We start from the raw sequence: 21,115 nt of genomic DNA, 5'->3' as shown, positions 1-21,115 counted from the left end.
TTAAAATGAGCAAAATACATGAATATTACATGTTATTATAAATGCGCCTGTTATTGTTAGGAGTTGTTTGGATGTTTTTTAGGGGCTTTATAGGCAGAATAGAGGCTTCATTGAAAGCAGACTTTTGATTGCATTTATTTACCAGTTATAATTCATTAATAAAGAAAAACACTTGAACGATAGGCAAAATTCCAAAAAAAAAAAAGTGCAGTTCTCCTTTGAATATCTACATTTACAAAACTGTACAGTCACTTAATTCCCTGTCAAGTCTACCTTTTACGGTTCTAGTGTTACATGTTGAAGGTTGTCATGAAGCAATCCTGCCTTCGATCACACAGCAATTTAGGACTCTACAACACTAAGCGCCGGCTGTAATTAAGCCAACCTTGAACTGAAAATTAATTTGTAAGGTAATTAGAGCCATGACACTTTGTTATAATGTTATCTTTTATTGCACTATAAATGTGAGCCTTGATGTGCATGCGCCTCATGCATCATCTCAGAGAGAGATGTGCAGCATGAATGGAGACACAACAACTCTTTCTCAGACACTTCCTACCCCTTAGGCCAGGGTTGTCCAAACTATGTATGTATGTACACTATATATATGTATATATATATATATATATATATATATATATATATATATATATATATATATATATATATATATATATATATATATATATATATATATATATATATATATATACACACACACTACCGTTCAAATGTTTGGGGTTGTCATGTCCGTGTTAATCATGTTTTTGTTTTGCTTGGTTTTTGGACTCTTTTTTTAGTTCCTGGTTTCACTTCCTTGTTTTGTTTGGTTTCCATGGTCACCCATTAGTTTTCACCTGTCATGTCACGCACCTGTTTCACGTTTTGAGTCACGCACCTGTTGTTAATCATGTCTGTGTTATTTAAGTCCATTGTTTTTCTGTTGTTCGTCCTGGCGACCTCGCACTTTTTCGTATCTTTTGTGCGAACCTCCAGCGTTCCATGTCCACAGTCATTGCCACGTTCTTTGTACCCTTTTTGTCAGGTAAGATTAGTTGTTTAGCATTGCCTCCCTTGGAGCGCCTTTTGTTATATGTTGCATATTGTTCTCTTTGCAACCTTTTTCCCTCCGCAGCCGGAGCGTTTTGAGTTCATTGAGATTTTTGTTAGTTTAGAGGTTAGGTAAGCTTGGCTTTTGATAGCCTGTTAAGTTTCTCCCCTTTTTGACCCTTTCTCTTCTTTGGAATAAATATTTGTTGTCAAACTCCTGCATCTGTGTCCAGAGTCCTGTTCAGGTCGTGACAGGGGTCACATTGAAATGTCCTTATTTTTGAAGGAAAAGCACTGTACTTTTGCAATGAAGATAACTTTAAACTAGTCTTAACTTTAAAGAAATACACTCTATACATTGCTAATGTGGTAAATGACTATTCTAGCTGCAAATGTCTGGTTTTTGGTGCAATATCTACATAGGTGTATAGAGGCCCATTTCCAGCAACTATCACTCCAGTGTTCTAATGGTACAATGTGTTTGCTCATTGGCTCAGAAGGCTAATTGATGATTAGAAAACCCTTGTGCAATCATGATCACACATCTGAAAACAGTTTAGCTCGTTACAGAAGCTACAAAACTGACCTTCCTTTGAGCAGATTGAGTTTCTGGAGCATCACATTTGTGGGGTCAATTAAACGCTCAAAATGGCCAGAAGAAGAGAACTTTCATCTGAAACTCGACAGTCTATTCTTGTTATTAGAAATTAAGGCTGTTCCACAAAATTGTTTGGGTGACCCCAAACTTTTGAACGGTAGTGTATGTATATGTATACGTATACGTATATATATATATATATATATATATATATATATATATATATGTGTGTATATGTATATATATATGTATGTATGTATGTGTATATGTATATATATATGTATGTATGTATGTGTATATATATATATATATATATATATATATATATATACACATACATACATAAATATATATATATATATATATACACATACATACATAAATATATATATATATATATATATATATATACACATACATACATAAATATATATATATACATACATAAATATATATATATATATATACATATATATGGGGAAATAAGTACAAAAGTACACTTTTCACTAACCATATTACAAAAAAGAAAGATCAGTTAAAATAATACATCATGAGTGATACATACAGTGATTACAAATACATTGGAGGCAGACACCACAGTTGACATACTTTACACACAAGTCCTAACTGTTGGTCCAAAGCTAATGAAGATTTTGGCAAAATAAGGATACGTTTTTTTTTGGTCGTTCTGTGTGTTTTTTGACGTCGAACGCAACAGGAATGTAGCCGCAGAGTGCGTCAAATATGGCCGCAAAATTCTACTTTCACAAAATAAAAGCAAGTTTTACAGCAAGTTTATGAGTTGGAGTATGTTTAGAACTATATAGATGTTTTATTTTGGTGTATTTCATTAGAAAAACTAACACCACAACGACATGCATCCGGGCACAGCCACACACGTCCTAGGTAGCAGTCATGGCGCCTGTTTAGTTGGCCATACTTTCTGTATACACGACTGATTGATATGTGTGGACTGCAAGTTGACGCCTGTTCAATAAATGACGCTAGAGACCAGACTGAAGACGCTTGCGAGCCGCAATTGGCCTGCGGGCCATAGTTTGGACACCCCTGCTAAAGCATCGGTCCTTTTAGTTCATTATGTTGAAGGGTGGTCAATATATTGCAATGCACGAACATGACAGTTTAGGTATGTTGGGAACCAGCCTGTCTTCTTCACAGTATACTGTATAAAGGGATGAATTTCCCCCAGGGATCAATAAAGTACTTTCTATTCTATTCTACTTTGAACGTTCAATCCAGTACCTCTGATACATATTCCAAGCGCTTTCTCATTAAGCAAAGACACAACCTTAGGAACAGACAAACTACTAGCCAGCAACTGGTAAGAGTTGTTCTATACGCTTTAATGAGAATGTTTTACTGCCTACTTCAGTGTAAGGGATTTATTGGAGCTGTTAAAAAAACAAAACACTTTTTGAATGAATGAGTTCCAAAAAAAATAAAATTCTCACATTCAGGTTATAGCACAATATGGTATGTTGTGAATTTGGTGTTTTTTATCTCCAGAAAACACCAACATCTGATCTGATCACTAGTAATTGCAATATTTAATACACAAAAGTGCAGTGCTGGCTGCAAGTAACATCAATCAAGGCAAGTCTCTCTTGTCTGAAAGCTACAATAACATGCATATTTTTTACCTAATATACAAGTAATAAGTTGAAATCCTGACCGGTCACATTAAGGGACAGGTGAGTAGGGTATCACAGATGGGCTCAGCAGCAATGGCATACAGGAAACTGGAGCGTGTTCTCCATTTGTTTGTTTTCCTCTCACATATCTCCCCCCACATCTCAGCATTTAACCAGAGGCGTTATATTTTTGGCAGTGCCTTGCACTCTACTTCACACAACTGTAACCACAACAATTCATTCCATCGTGCACCTTAAAACCAAGCGCCGTTTCCTCGGCTCTTTTCCTGCCTTAGTCCCAGGGTGGGCCATTGTACCTCAACCAGGGGAGGAGGTGGTGTAATGTTACTATGGTGCTTGGGGTATTCCTGGAGATCTCCTGTGCATGAAAAGCTGTTTATTCAGACTCCACACCATCCCTTGTCTCCTAATTAGCTCCCTGTATGCAGTACACTATCAGACAGCTGATTGCTCAATTGTTACCTCAATAAGTCCAGGATGCATTTTTTTTAGTGTTTGTTGTTTTTTGTCCTTGCTGTGATATCCTATTGGTTTAAAATACCAGGCACATCTCATTAGCAATTGGATATAACTGGATATATCCGCAATGAAACGACAGCAGCTGAGAAACCTGCTTAATCAACTCATCACTAAGACAAAGGTTAGTCACTCGTCCCTGGTTTGTCTTTCCTCTTTAAAATGTGCTTTAACTGATGTTGCAACACACATGGACCAGCATGTTACTGACTGTGTATTCCAAACTGATACAACTGATCGAAGGATGCTAGAAGGGAACCATGTGCAGGCAATCATATGATACACTCCTATTGGAGAGGGCAATACGCAGTACACTAGTACCACAACCTAGTTTAATGGAGAACCTAATATAGGTCAATTTGCAAATGCAGTGAAACAAAGCAAAGTAGAAAACAACCATGAGGACGCTAACAAAGCTAGCGTAAATGCTATAAACACTTAGATTCACTTAGGAATGGGAATCGAAAACCACTTCTTGTTCATAACTGGTTCCCAGTGTATCAGTTCCTTGGAAACGCTTGCCATTTTTGAAACGATTCTCTTAATGACTCCTGTGGGCGGGACTGGCGTCATTATACAACGTGTGTAGTAACGTTAGACAGCAACATGGCGCCCAGGCCGCAGAAACACTCTACAGTTTGACATAGGGCTGGGCGATATGGCCTTTTTAATATCTCAATATTATTTATTTTTGCGAAGCTTTATGAGTGATCAGCATCTAGAACAAGGCTATTCGACTACATAATGAAGAGGGCCGGAGTTTCAAGAGCCCAAGGTTCCATCAGAAAGTGCCTTCACAGGTTATATTCCTCCGAGACTGGGTTTGCTCCATTGCAAAGTAAACACATCCCACTGCGTGGTCAATGAATCCATACTTTCTTGTCCGATTGCTGTTACATGTCTAAATTTTATTTTCCCCAGAGTCAATTTTTGGTTTGAATGAGTCGTCTTCTTTTACTCACCCCACTGCTGCTTCATTGTGACACGTATGCCTTGCTGTTGCCCCCTGCGGGGCTGCGGGAGTACTGCATACACGAGCAACCATAGTTTGAATGGTTTCTTCAAGTCTATTTGAGTGATGTTCGGCGGGCCAACGGAAAAGCTTTGGCGGGCCCGGGGGCCACCAGTTGAATAGGCCTAATCTAGAAGCTTTATCTACCTCATTATTTACAAATAAAATGGAGCTGGAGTTTATTTTGGTTCAGGTAGTTTGGCAGCAGAAAACCCCCTTTAAATGCAGCCAACGCTTGCATGATTGTTGTGAAGAGGTAAAAAACAACAACTCACCTTTGGTTATCTGTTCGGTATCCTTGGGGGGAAAAAGAGAGAAGAAAAGTGTATTAAAAATACAAAATAAGCAGCAGCACATGACTTTCTGTTTGAACGGCATGTTAACTCATGTATTGCTTATCTATTAAAATACTCCAACCAAAGTTCATGTTACTGTTGTTATGGGGTGGAAGATTTCATGGGGGCTGTAGCTGAGAGGAGATGCAACATGAATTAAGAAAGACACGCAGGCTTTTTTATCTGCGGTAAAATGTATTTTTGAATGACAGTAGGGTTGTGCAATTTGGACATAATATATTTTAAATGAGATAAATTAGGCTGACAATAGAGTTTTTAATACTATCGTTGTATCCTGATTAGGGATGTCACGGTATGAAAGTTTCTTATCACGGTTATTGTGACCAAAATAATCACGGCTATCATTATTATTGCGGTATTATTAAATGTGCTCAAAATGTTCTAAAAGTATTTATACTGAAATCTTTTAACCAAGTGTTATTTAAAAAAAACCCAACACATTCAAAGTGATTTCCTTTGTGCAAGAAACATTATTGTAGATAAAAGCACAGTTTCATGGACCTCAAGTAGAAATTAAATGTGCACATAAAAGCAAACAAAAGCATTACAAACAAAGTAATATGACAGAAAAAAATAATAATATGAAAATTGTGAAAGACATAGAATGGACATAAAAGATTCAAAAATAAAAATCAATGTAAGATTTATTTAATTCTTATGGCCATAAGAAGTAACTGCACTTCTTGTCCATATAGATACAAATAGTGTTCATGTATGCGATCTAGTCTTATACATAGGGCTGCCAATAATGGCCTAAATAATAATTAAGATTATTTTTTATCAATATTGAAATCATGATTACTGATTATTAGGTAACGCAGTGTTGGGGTGAGGTGTGAATGCAATACCATCATGTAATTTGTAATGTCTAACAAAAAGGCTAAAGATAAAGGTTATCCATGTACCTACAGACAAGTATGTTTTTTTGTCCATTAATAATATCAATCTGTCAGCTTTTTCTCATTACATGATGCCTTTATCTCTATTTTTCATTTTGATAGAGGGTATGTATAGATGCTGTATCGAGACTAAGGATGTAACAATAAACGGTACAATGATAAACCGTGGTAAAATTCCCGATGGTTAGCAATACCGTTTAAATTTTCAACTACCAAAAAAAACGTCATTTATTAAAGCATTTCAGGCAACTCTGCTTACTTCCTGAAACAAACTCACATGCGTTGTTCAGCTTGAAATAACATTGTGAAACAAAACTATACAGACTTTGCGACAGAGATTTCCCCTCGGAGTAAACGGAGCCAAGCGCTTGGCTTAACTTTATTTTCCCTTGCTTCATTTCCGTGGAGTTTCAAACAGAAAAATAAGTGCTTAGTACATTTTAACGGAAAATAACCAGCTATTAACAGTTAATTTGCAAGTAAATTAGCATTATGTTACCGCATACATCAGCAGCCCAATTAGAATATTTTGTGACCCGTTTTGAAATGGTTCCATTATCTTTTATATGCTAAAAAATATATTGCAATATATACCTTCATAGCAGGAGGCTGCAATGTATTGTGGTATATATTTTAGGCCAATCCCTAATTCACAGCTGTCGGACAGTTCGATTGACAAATGCTGGTGAGGTCCAGCAACAGGTGCACTCGTCTTTGTTATAAAACCGATTTGAACTGATTATTAAAAACTGATGACTCACCTTCTTCGGCGGAGCTTCTTTCTTTTTGTTGTCTTCTTGCTTTTTCCTTTTCTTGTCTTCCATCAAACGGTTCTTGACTCGTAATTACCGCTTCTTTTCTCAGCTGAAACACAACAAATGGGATTTCTTCTTATTTCATGTTTGTATGCATATTAACAAGAATCCTTTAGGCTTCAAAACATTCAAAACACCGGCTCTTTTGACGGCGTTTTGATCCTGTTCCATCAGCGAAGGCTAGGCGCGTGACCTGCGATTATCTCTCAGAGCGCCAGAGGCAGCGGTTTCCTAAAAGTCACAAACCAGAACTCTTGATGTGGAAGATCACTCACTTCTATTGTACACACTGCTCCAAAACTGCAGGAAAAGGCGTTCAATTTAAAAAGGGAGCTTTCACAGAGGGGAAAAACAGAAAAAGCTACGTACCGGAAGGTTTTATTATTTTTTATTTTTGCATGATGGGAGGGTTTGAAAGTGGAGGAGCCTGCTGTCATCTGCGTAATACTGTGGCACAATGAATACTACAGTGCAATACATTTTAAATAAAGAGAATTAGTGATACAGCTCTCTCAATTGGAATATTCTGGAAAAATATGCCTTTAAGTGCTGGGGTTTAAAGATGATAACGCTTGCAAGATCATCTAATGGGAGTCACCGTTGTAGCCTTCAAAGCCATCACACTGCTAGTAAATATATACTATAATAACAGACACGTTCATAACAATATGTGACATGTACAATATTTACCAGATTTAGGTCATTTTAGGCAATACTGAGCAAACAAATGTGTGTTCCTACTTCCGAAAACACACGCATGCGTGTTCCAATCGTGGCAGACTTTATAATAGACAACGAAGATGACTAATTTTGGAAAAATTTGAATTTCACAACCATATCTTTTTGAACCTGAATATACAGAGGATGAACCGCTGGTTATTGAAGCAAGCACGAACGGAGGGTGAAAGTGGTGGACCAGACGGAAGCCGAGAGAGTGAGGTCGGCGTGACTTGGTCACACTGCAAATCTGGAACTTGTAGCCAAGCCATGCCAAAATAAATGGGTTGCTTACACAAATCAACTGGAAACGTCCCTGGCCAGCTAGACCCTACCGACAACTCTCCATCGAGTAAGTCACTATGATATTGATCGTGACACATGCAGCACATTACTGTACAACTACAGTACATACACTGTCGAGCTAGCGGTGTACAAACAAAACATGAAATGTGGGCTATTACTTTACAGATTGGTGCCCTATCGCATTGTGTTGTGCATTACAAACTCAAAAGCCATTCAGCTGTTGATGCAGTTGCTAGCTTATCTCTTGAAGTAGCTAGCCTACGGCTAAGGCCGTAGCCAGGCGATGTGTTACTACGCTAGCAAAACAGTTCCTCGGTTCGCTCTTACAGTAACAATGTTGCTACAGCTTGGTTATTACACAGGTTACGGGTCGTAAATTAAGTATTGTTGGCGGTTCTTACACGCATTTTTAAAGTGATTTAGAGACAGAATGGATTGCTCCCATTAGCTGCATTGCTAGCCATCTGGAACGAACCAAGTATTACAAGTTAGACTGCCAAAAAACTTTTGTCTTCTTGTCTCTCATAAGGATTGTGAACAATAGTCAACATTCCAAAAAAGTGCAGTTCCCCTTTAAGATAATGTCTGCACAATATTGATAAATGTTTTATGATATGATTCACCATTTGACTCTGGAACTGATTAATTAAAACAATGTCTATCCAATTGATTAAGGGTTTATGATCATAGCTTTATTCCCCTTCGGGGTGATGGACGGGTGAGTAGTGCTTTTTAGCTGCAGCCGGCCTCTGTGGCTCCAACTCCCTCCCCTCTGTTGCAAGTTTTGTGATTATATGTAACATGCTTATGTGTGCTATGGCTATTAGTTTTTTTTGCCTTGGCCTCAGTCTGGACCCCCATCCCGGGAGTCCAGCCTTTGACTGAATATTTTTTTACGCTTCCCCCCTTCCCCAATATCACCCGTTTCCCACCTTTTTTAAGGGGCGCCGTAAGTGGCTGACCCGTTGGCGGTCCTGTTCTTGTATCCCTGTAATGTATGTCTGCTCTTAGTGGGACTGTGCCGAAAACTTTATTTCAGTTCTTATATGTCTTGTACATGTTAAAGAATGGACAATAATAAAAGCACCTTGATATGGCGATAGATCTTACGGTGATTAATTCCAGTTGGAGTATTTTATATGGTAACAATTAGGGATGTCCGATAATATCGGCGGATAAATACTTTTAAATGTAATATCGGAAATTATCGGTATCTGTTTTATAATTATTGGTCTCGGTTTCAAAAAGTAAAATGTATGACTTTTTGAAACGCAGCTGTGTACACGGACGTAGGGAGAAGTACAGAGCGCCAATAAACCTTAAAGGCACTGCCTTTGGGTGCCGGCCCAGACACATAATATCTACGACTTTTCACACACACAAGTGAATGCAATCATAGATGGTCAACAGCCATACAGGTCACACTGAGGGTGCACGTATAAACAACTTTAACACTGTTACAAATATGCGCCACACTGTGAACCCACACCAAACAAGAATGACAAACACATTTTGGGAGAACATCCACACCGTAACACAACACAACAAATACCCAGAAACCCTTGCAGCACTAACTCTTCCAGAACGCTACAATATACACCCCACGCTACCCCCTCCACCTCAATCCCGCCCCCCCCCAACCCCGCCCACGTCAACCTCCTCATAGTCTCTCTCAGGGAGAGCATGTCCCAAATTCCAAGCTGCTGTTTTGAGGCATGTTAAAAAAAATAATGCACTTTGTGACTTCAATAATAAATATGGCAGTGCCATGTTGGCATTTTTTTCCATAACTTGAGTTGATTTATTTTGGAAAACTTTGTTACATTGTTTAATGCATCCAGCGGGGCATCACAACAAATTAGGCATAATGTGTTAATTCCATGACTGTATATATCGGTATCGGTTGATATTGGTAATTAAGAGTTGGACAATATCGGAATATCAGATATCGGTAAAAAAGCCATAATCGGACATCTGTAGTAACAATTGTTTATAAATACTGGGAGTACTGTAGATCCAGAGCACCTTTCAAATACAAAAGATACCTACCTTTTTATTCATAGAAAATAAGATTGTACAATTTGATAATACAGTTCGGGTGTTGCTTGCTATTTGCAAGCATGAGCAGCCGTTAGCAGCACGGAGGCCAGGTTACAAAGGACGTTGGCGTTGTAGTGGAATTACACCCCCCTGTCAGAACAACAGGATTACAGCCCCACGTCTCTCTTTAAACCAGACACTCGCTGTGCCGACAAAAGGGAGGGCAAAAAGAAAACAGAACGACGCACGCGCCGATGGAGGCCTAACGACAGCAGGCGGAGGACTGGCAGGGATGGGAGACGTGCTGAAGGTGAAACAAGCGTCTGTTGACATGTTCAATTCCCCCGAATATGGGAGGCGGAAAGGTGTGCGTGTATGCACTTTGATGGGGTTTGCTTCCTTAACGCATGTGGGGGGGGGGGGGGAATGGATGGTTGGGGGAGGGTGTGCGAGGCGGCATGCGCTGGGCACGGCGCCAAGAATGCCATCGCTGCAGACCAAACAAGAGCGTGGCAAGCCTTTGGGAGAACGTTCGCCAGCGACCGCATGCAGGAGCAGCTGCTGCCAAAGCGACAGTAGAATTCTGCTACAACACATTGTGGAAGCAAAATACTTCTACTGAGCAGAACACATGTCCTTTTTGCTGCAATGTTGCATCTTGTATGTTTAAGAACCCCCGATGTAAAAAAAATCTGAAAACAACGAGTGACGGCTGAAGAGCACTTAATAATTGATTTTTACAACATTTACCACCACATTTATTTGAGTCTCTTACAGGGTTGTACGGTATACCGGTATTAGTATAGCACCGCGATACCAATGAATCATATTCGGTACTATACCGCCTCTGAAAAGTACCGGTCCGCCACCCCCCCCCGCGCCTCCCTCGTCGTCACTACTTGTCATTGCTGGTTTACGAGCAGAGGAGCATGTTCGGCAGCGCACAATCACGGAGTACTTACAAGCAGACAGTATGTAGACAGAAATTGGAGAACGGACGCATTTGGCCTAAAAACTGAAGATAAAGGTGAAGCTATAACACAATTGCTTTAAGACATGGCTAGTAAGTTAGCGGCTAATGTCCATCCACAGTGTTTTAGCTACTTCTAAATCACTAATCCTGGCCTCCATGGCGACAAATAAAGCCAGTTTCTTCCAAGTATCATCCCTGCAGGACGAGGAATAGCTAAACATGCTTCACTACACACCGTAGGTCACCGGCGTCACAATGTAAACAACTACACATGTAATCTACACCTAACATCCACTGTAATGATACCAAGTACAATAGCGTATCTAGTCGATACTACTATGATTATGATATTTTTTGGCATCACAACATCTTCTTTCGTTTTTTTTAAAATGTATATTATGTTTATAAACTCAGGAAATATGTCCCTGGACTCTGAATATGACCAATGTATGATCCTGTAACGACTTGGTATCGGATTGATACCCAAATTGGTGGTATCAGCCAAAACTAATGTAAAGCATCCAACAACAGAAGAATAACTAATTATTGCATTTGAACAGAAGCGTAAATAGAACACGTTAAAAAAGAAAGTAAGCAGCTATTAACAGTAAATGAACAAGTAGATTAATAATTCATTTTCTACCACTTGTCCTTAATAATTTAGACAAAATAATAGGTAGATAAATGACACAATATGTTACTGCATATGTCAGCAGACTAAATTAGGAGTCTTTGTTTGCTTACTTACTAATAAAAGACAAGTTGTCTAGTATGTTCACTATTTTATTTAAGGACTAAACTGCAATAAGAAACATGTTTAAAGTACCCTAAGATTTTTGGTTAAAATAGAGCCCATAATGCAATTTTTTGTGGTCCCCTTTATTTAGAAAAGTATCGAAATAATTTTGGTACCGGTACCAAATTATAAACACTTCTCTCTTATTTGAGTGAACAGCACTGATATGGGATATCCTGACAATATCCCATCTTTAAATGTGCTATCAGAGCAGCAACAGGCACTGCATGACATTTGGATTGCATGTATAAAAGGTTACATTGGAACAGATCCCTTGTTTACAAATTCACCATCCAACATTCCTTAAAGGGAATACGAAGAAGTAGAGCTTATTTATTCCTACCCCTTTTCCCTATCAAATGAACCACTAGCTGGGTTGTCGCAATAGCATCATTTCAGTACACTGCAAAAAGTCAGTGTTCAAAAACAAGAAAAAAAATTACAAAAATTAGGGGTATTTTATTTGAACTAAGCTAAATTATCTGCCAATAGAACAAGAAAATTTGGCTTGTCAAGACTTTCCAAAACAAGTAAAATTAGCTAACCTCAATGAACCCAAAATATCTTAAAATAAGTATATTCTCACTAATAACGAGTGCATTTTTCTCGGTATAAAAAAAGAGACCTTTTTGCTCAATATGTTGAAAAATATTCTTAAATTAAGTAAATGCGAGTGCCATTATCTTGACATGATGATATGCATACATCATGATTTTTTTTTCATACTTGAAGTAAGAAATTATTACTTTAAAAAAGTAGTTTTATACTTGTGAGTGTTGATGACACAGCTTTGCAACAGTTGATATTCTAGTTTCAAGCATGTTTTATTCAATATAGGTCATAACATCTCAGCAACAAGCTGTAATATCTTACTGAGATCATTTAGGAGCAAAACACCTAAAACAAGTAAAACACTCTATAACATAAAATCTGCTTAGTGAGAAGAATGATCTTATCAGACAGAAAATAAGCAAATATCACCCTTATTTGAGATATTTCATCTTACTTAGATTTCAGTTTTTGTAGTGTACTCAATACAATACCTATTCATTTCCGTGATTCTCAATACTTAAACGATACATGTAAAAAAAACTGAACCCACGCACTTTTAAATTTACTACGTTAATGTAAACTGTTCCAAACTGCCAAGTATTTAAGAGCGCTGTGCCTCAACACATAATTAAAATAGCAGCTGCCAGGAAATAACTATACATTAAAAAAAGAAGAGCAATGGCCTACAGCCTTCCAGTATATCAAAACAAACAATACCGTGCTTATAAATAAGCTCATTAATGACAATTATAGTCAACTATTCTATAGTCTAAAAAGAACAGCAGTGGCACAAAGCCTTCAAGTAACTAAAACAAACAATATTGTCCTAATATTTTCAAGAACCCCCCAACCTCTAGCAAGTAGTGCATACCAGTTGTCTAACCATAAACAAAAATGATCAAGATGTGTACTAAGTACAAGCCACAATTTTTAGCTGGACATCCCAGTAATATGAATAATTTATTACAGTAGTACCTCAACTTACAAACTCAATTGGTTCTATGACCGAGCTAGTAACTTAAAACACTTGAATCTCTAATCAGTGCAATAAATTGAAAATTAATTTAGTGGTTGCTTAAATCCTTCTGTGTCCAGTTTCTGCATCCCACAGGGATTCTTCTTTTGTGTTTCTGCACCTGCGGTTCCCACACAAGGTTGCAACATTGTTTGTCAACACTGTTTGCTCTCATTTTCTCGCACATTTGACCCTCTGATGTTCTGTGTACCTACACTCTGTCCTCCTCCTGTCTAGGCCTGCTGTGTGTGTGTGTGGTACACAGAACATCAATTTCCACACTTCTATTAGCCCCGGGTCCAGTGGACCCAGACATCTTATATGTAATAGAAGTGTGTAGGGGGGGTGTATGGTGTGTGGTCATTAAATATATATTCTGATATATGTTCTTCACAGAAAATGAGCCAAAGTCAGTGAGTCTCAGTTTGAAAAATTAATTAATTATATCATTTTGCTTTTAATAAAAAATGAAAACGGGTCCCACAGACCCGAAAACCACACAAGGGTGTTTGGGTGTGGTGTAACTTTAACAATAAGCGTTATAGTTATGTCAAACAAACCTTTAACAAAGAGATTACTGCAAACTCACGCATTATTCGACTCTTCTCACTTTGACTGGAGTGTGAGCTGCGTGCTTTTCTCGTCGTCGTTTTGCAAAATTTTGCATGAAGAAACGTTTATCCTTTTTGAACGATTCCTACAGCGAAAAACGCAAGCATAGGGCATTTTTTTCTTTGAGAAAGGCGAAATGGCGCCTACTGCCCATTGAGAACAAAGCTAGCTTGACTACCACGCATATTTATTGGGGTGGACGTGAGCCGGAAATGACGTCAGCAAATCCAAGCAATAGCTTCACTTTAATCATTAATTTTGAAGCAAAGATGTGTCCATTCTCCCTCTTCTGTCTTCACACTGTTTCCTCTTGTAACTGCTCAGTGTGTGTGTTGACTCATATTGCCAGAAACGTCACCACAGTGCATCATTATGCAAATGAGAAAAAAAAAGTATTGGTATTTCTCAAAGGCAGCATAGTACCTTACTTGAATCAAATAGTAACGGTACACGGTACAACCTTAGTGGCGCTCAATGCATTTTATTGCCGATCACAAACACAGATCCTCTCTGGCTTACACTGTATTTTTTTAGTACCCCAGCAGACAAGCAGCTTGCAGCTAATTACGTGTCTCCATACACAGTGTGGAGACGCTACTCTAAGAAAACAATAATCCATTCTACTACGGCAAATACAACAGAATTTGGTCTATCCTTCAGCATTCAACACATGTTTTTCATGCATTTAATAAATAAATGTTAGCAAGAGTCAGCAAACAATGGGATTTGCTGTATTCTGCCTATGATAGCTCTAAAAAAAACCTCTAACAATGTTTTCTATACATGCTGTAAGTATATATGTAATGTAGTAATAACATGTAATACTAACATATTCTGCTCATTTTAAGCAGACGGTGACACATTACGTCAAGACTAGAGATGTCCGATAATATCGGATAATATCGGCCCATAAATGCTTTAAAATGTAATATCGGAAATGATCGGTATCGGTTTCAAAAAGTAAAATGTATGACTTTTTAAAACGCCGCTGTACGGAGTGGTACACGGACGTAGGGAGAAGTACAGAGCAGTTGCGTCTCCCAGTCATACTTGCCAACCCTCCCGATTTTCCCGGGAAACTCATGAATTTCAGTGCCCCTCCCGAAAACCTCCCGGGGCAACCATTCTACCGAATTTCTCCCGATTTCCACCCAGACAACAATATTGGAGGCGTGCCTTAAAAGCACTGCATTTGCGTGCCGGCCCAATCACATAATATCTACGGCTTTTCACACACACACACACACACACACACACACACACACACACACACACACACACACACACACACACACACACACACACACACACACACACACACACACACACACACACACACACACACACACACACACACACACACACACACACACACACACACACACACACACACACACACACACACACACACACACACACGAATGCAAGCATACTTGGTCAACAGCCATACAGGTCACACTGAGGGTGGATGTATAAACAACTTTAACACTGTTACAAATATGTGCCACACTGTAAACCCACACCAAACAAGAATGACAAACACATTTCGGGAGAACATCCGCACCGTAACACAACATAAACACAACAAAACAAATACCCTGAACCCCTTGCAGCACTAACTCTTCCGGGACGCTACAATATACATCCCCGCTACCCCCTACACCCCCCCCTCAACTCAACGCCGCACCCCCCAACCCCGCCCACCTCAACCTCCTCATGCTCTCTCAGGTAGAGCATGTCCCAAATTCCAAGCTGCTGTTTTGAGGCATGTTAAAAAAAATAATGCACTTTGTGACTTCAATAATAAATATGGCAGTGCCATGTTGGCATTTTTTTTCATAACTTGAGTTAATTTATTTTGGAAAACCTTGTTACAAAATTAGGCATAATAATGTGTTAATTCCACGACTGTATATATCGGAATCGGTTGATATCGGAATCGGTAATTAAAAAAGACTTGGACAATATCGGAATATCGGCAAAAAAGCCATTATCGGACATCTCTAGTAAAGACATGTAAAGGATGTTTTTAGAGGGTTTTAAAGGCACAATGGATGACTCCCATTAGCTTCACTGTTAGCCATTACAAATTAGAACGCATAAAAAAAGAAAGACGTGTGTTTTTGTCTTACGTAGGGATAGGGAATGATAAGCAAAATTCCCCCCAAAAGTGCGGGTCCCCTTGGCGCAGTCAAACTTGTGGTACACAGCTAGAATGTGTAAACATGCATTGTCACGATATGACAGTACTAATAAAAGCTTTATCCCAAATTTATATCGTATATCGTCTATATTGGGCAACCCTAGTTTGTACATTACTGATGCGTGGCTTCCAACTGACTTTATCAATTATGACCCCGAGGAATTAGTTTTTGTGCACCCTTTCTATGTGTACCCCATCGTTTGTAAATGCGCTTTAGCTCTGTTACTCCCAAAAAGCATCATTTTTGGTTTATCTAAGTTTAAAGGCCTACTGAAACCCACTACTACCGACCACGCAGTCTGATAGTTTATATATCAATGATGAAATCTAGGGATGTCCGATAATGGCTTTTTGCCGATATCCGATATGCCGATATTGTCCAACTCTTTAATTACCGATACCGATATCAACCGATATATACAGTCGTGGAATTAACACATTATTATGCCTAATTTGGACAACCAGGTATGGTGAAGATAAGGTACTTTTTAAAAAAATGAATCAAATAAAATAAGATAAAAAATAAAGTAAAACAATATAAAAACAGTTACATAGAAACTAGTAATTAATGAAAATTTGTAAAATTAACTGTTAAAGGTTAGTATTATTAGTGGACCAGCAGCACGCACAATCATGTGTGCTTACGGACTGTATCCCTTGCAGACTGTATTGATATATATTGATATATAATGTAGGAACCAGAATATTAATAACAGAAAGAAACAACCCTTTTGTGTGAATGGGGGAGGGAGGTTTTTTGGGTCGATGCACTAATTGTAAGTGTATCTTGTGTTTTTTATGTGGATTTAATAAAAAAATTAAAAAAAACAAAAAACGATACTGATAATAAAAAAAACGATACCGATAATTTCCGATATTACATTTTAACACATTTATCGGCCGATAATATCGGCAGACCGATATTATCGGACATCTCTAATGAAATCTTAACATTGCAACACATGCCAATACGGCCGGGTTAACTTATAAAGTGCAATTTTAAATTTCCCGCAAAACTTCCGGTTCAAAATATCTCTCGCTCCATTGTAAACAACGGGGAATTGTGAGCAGCACTACCGCTTGTGACGTCACGCTACTTCCGGTAGGGGCAAGGTTTTTTTATCAGCGAGCAAAAGTTGCGAACTTTATCGTCGATTTTCTCTACTAAATCCTTTCAGCAAAAATATGGCAATATCGCGAAATGATCAAGTATGACACATAGAATGGATCTGCTATTCCCGTTTAAATAAAAAAAAATCATTTCAGTAGGCCTTTAATAATAGTTAATATCTGTCAAAATGTAATTTTTATTTGGTCATATCTTCAGTAATTTCCTCCAGTAGGCCATCTAAATCAGTGGTGCTAACACTTTTTCTGCAGGCCAGCTACTTTTCAATTGACCGAGTCGAAGGGATCTACCTAATTCATACCACATGAAAGTGGTTAGTTTTTGGCGTTTTATTTGTCCAGCTTCCACAATCATTTTTATACTTTTTACAAGAAATATTGGAGGCAAACTCCGTAGCTTGCTAGCTTTCTGAGACTCTTATTTTGTTAGCGCAGGCAGGATGAAGCAGCACTTTTCTTGTGAAGATAGGAACTGTGCAGTCGGTCTTCAGAGTTTTGACGGCGGGTACAGAGCGAGAGTCTGTTGAAATAAAAAGTGTTTCTCGCCTTCCTGTCGGTCATTTTTTCGACTTTTGATCGATCATTCTGTTCACAGCTACTTCGTTGCTCAGATCAATCTAACTGATTGATTGATTCGTTGCTCAGACAGCAATGTGTTGACATGAGTTTTGATTGAGGGTTGTCGTTTCTTAATGGGAAAAACTATGTTAATGTTTTTTGCTTTCATGTTAGCATTTAAGCTAGCGAACTGGGGCCTGTCAGTCTGAATTCATTAAAGTGCAGTTATCGATCACAGTTTTTAATCATTTCAATTTAAAACGGTAATAAGTACAAACCGTCAGGAGTTTTACTACTCATTAATACCGTTTATCGGTACATCTCTTTGTACGGTACGGTTTTCAACATACTCTTTGGAACGGATTCTTAACGAAAAATTAGGTACCACTGTATTTTATTGTATTTATTTATTATCTGATTGTGGAATGTTGTGGTCCTGTGTAAAAGCAGACACAAATGCTGCATTACCCCATCTTCTTTGGCTTCTTTGTGAAAGGCAAAGAGGCTTCACGTTAGATCTAATGCAGTTTTTGCTGTACCTCGGCCAGTCCTTCCAAGACTTCACAATATTGCAGTTTTCCCGCACATTTTGACCAACCAAACATTTTTAGCAATTTAATTTGTCCCAGCAGCACTCAAATGCAACGCAACAGTCTAACCAATCTAAGGCTTCCCTGCATCACCGTCCTCACGCTTACATTGACAAAGAGTCATTTATTCAATAATCTATTACATTCCAAAAGTGCAGGTAACCTACGTACAACGTGTTGAAACATAAACGAAAGTTTACGATCAACTTTCATCCTTAAAACATGCACCTATGTGCACGAGAATGTCTGCAACTTTTGGACAACAACAATAAGGCAGCCTTTTATGTTTTTTCCCCCCCAGTTATGCAGACATTGTTTGTGAATTGCTCACATGTGTAAATATGCTGTCAAGATGGAGCACACAGTTAGTTAAGATATGTAGTAAGTATACAAGCCTAATTTTACATTTTATTAATACATTTTTTTATTGAAAATTAATTTAATAGACATGTATCTCACAAAAGTAAACACCCTTCAACTATTTTTTTTACAACAGTAGACCTTTTCAACCCAGACAGGTGAGGACAGCGGCGCGGCGACGGACAGCGTTGTAGCTTTCGATGACACCCCGGCCGCCATCAGAGTCGGCAAGAAAGATATATTTCCCCAAAGTTACGTACGTGACATGCACATAGCGGCACGCACGTTCGGGCAAGCGATCAAATGTTTGGAAGCCAAAGCTGTACTCACGGTGGCACGTCTGCTATCCAACTCAAAGTCCTCCTGGTTGTGTTGCTGCAGCCAGCCGCTAATACACCGATCCCACCTACAGCTTTCTTCTTTGCAGTCTCCATTGTTAATTGAACAAATTGCAAAAGATTCACCAACACAGATGTCCAGAATACTGTGGAATTATGTGGTGAAAACAGACGACTTAAGCTGGCCACCGTGCTATTCCAAAATGTCTGCTTCAACCCGTAATGTCACGCGCAAACGTCATCATACCGAGACGTTTTCAGCCGGAAGTTTCCCGGGAAATTTAAAATTGCACTTTATAAGTTAACCCGGCCGTATTGGCATGTGTTGCAATGTTAAGATTTCATCATTGATATATAAACTATCAGACTGCGTGGTCGGTAGTAGTGGCTTTCAGTAGGCCTTTAAAGGGGTGCATTGCGGAACGCCTCAGTTATGTAAATCACAAGCGTACACCCCAGCGTTCTATGTTTGCTTGTAAGGTTAACATGTCAATGCAAGGCACTGCCAATGTGTGCTCCAAGTTTCTCTATACAACAGGAGCACTGTAGTGTTTTAGGAATTTGTTGCAAAAATGTTTGTCTCTCAAGTTTTTAAATGAACTTACAGGCTGGTATGACATCATTCCCGAACCGATTTGGGGCCTGGGCCACCAGTTAAATAGCCCTGCCTAAACATATTGCAACTATTCTCACAATGTTTTAAAAACACCAATAAAACACTATTTTTCAAAAAAATTGGTCTTGAAAGAGAGGTTATGTTATAAAGGTGTTCCCTCTTGACCATATAAGACTTCACATAAGTACACTAGAATAAACTATGTGTTGGAAATGATTGGGAATGGCATAAATGGCTGTGTTTAAGAGTTTGACTATAACAATTCCAGTTGCATGCCACACAACAAGAAGAGAGTAACAGCAGCTGCTAAAACAAAACTGCTAGGCGAGCACGGCCGTGCGTTTCTGCAAAGAGGATTGGACTAAAGTACTTGAAGCTATTCTCAGAACCAACCACATTAATGCTTTCTGACAACCCAGAGAGAGGAGAAACCAATGGTGGGCTCCAAAAACAGACTTGAGTATATTTTCTGTCAGATGAAAACGGGAAAAATTACAGTGAAATGTAGGGGTGGAGAACACAACAATACTGGGAGAAAATACACGAGTAATTCATAACAATTTTGACCTTTTAGTAAAAGGTGTTTGCAAACCACAATTGGCCACACAGCGCATATTAAAAATACAAATAAGCAAGAAAAATACAAAAATGGGAAAAAAGTAATCCATAACATAATGAGGAAAGGTTGAAATGTGGATACTAAAACACCAATAATAATCATGTATTTTGTATTTTTACTGTGGAGTCAGTGACTGATTTGATACCGATGCAAGTGGACTACAGCAAAAACTGAACCGTGCCAGCACATACCTGATAAACTGACAAAATGTTCATATTTTATTAATTAATGTATTTATTTATTTACAGACAGATATAATTTTGTAATACATTACATTATGTGTTAATATTAGAGTCCGTTCTGCAAAAAGGTAATCCCGAGTAGCACACGGTTTATGGACAGGGACCTACAGGGCCCTCTGATGAGCTGGCAACTTGTCCAGGGTGTACCCCCGCCTTCCGCCCGAATGCAGCTGTGATAGGCTCCAGCATCTCCGCGACCCCGAGAGGGACAAGCGGTAGAAAATGGATGGATGGATAAATATAATATTCATAAGTTTTGTCAAGTATAAACACAAGGCTTTGATGCAGGCTGTTTTATGTAAAACGCTTCAGCATATAAATTGGTTCTGGCATTTTTAGGAATATAAAATATCACCAAAATATTTGGACATGAGATATGACCTTAAAATTCGAACTTCCCTACTAAATTTTAAAACGGCCATAAAATCATGGCTCAGCTCAACCTCTACCTGATCTGAACCAAAATTGATCCCCAGCAACTCTTCGAAGCATCAAACAGGTTTATATGTGGTTATAGTGTATATATATTTT

General features: G+C 38.5%; 1 protein-coding gene across 1 annotated transcript in view; it reads right to left on the bottom strand.

Annotated features, from left to right (window-relative positions):
- tnrc6c1 (trinucleotide repeat containing adaptor 6C1) overlaps window positions 1-21,115 on the bottom strand; it is an 81,862-nt gene that overhangs the window by 46,372 nt on the left and 14,375 nt on the right. Inside the window, exons 2-3 of the mRNA XM_062037423.1 lie at window positions 6,866-6,968; window positions 5,125-5,146 (exon numbers count right to left, since the gene is read on the bottom strand). Coding sequence (XP_061893407.1) covers window positions 5,125-5,146; window positions 6,866-6,928 — 85 coding nt within the window. The 5' untranslated portion in view covers window positions 6,929-6,968. The remainder of the gene's footprint in view (window positions 1-5,124; window positions 5,147-6,865; window positions 6,969-21,115) is intronic.

The sequence above is a fragment of the Entelurus aequoreus genome, linkage group LG25 (genome assembly GCF_033978785.1).
Source record: "Entelurus aequoreus isolate RoL-2023_Sb linkage group LG25, RoL_Eaeq_v1.1, whole genome shotgun sequence".
Taxonomy (NCBI): Eukaryota; Metazoa; Chordata; class Actinopteri; order Syngnathiformes; family Syngnathidae; genus Entelurus; species Entelurus aequoreus.
This window is presented reverse-complemented; position numbering and strand designations above follow the sequence as displayed.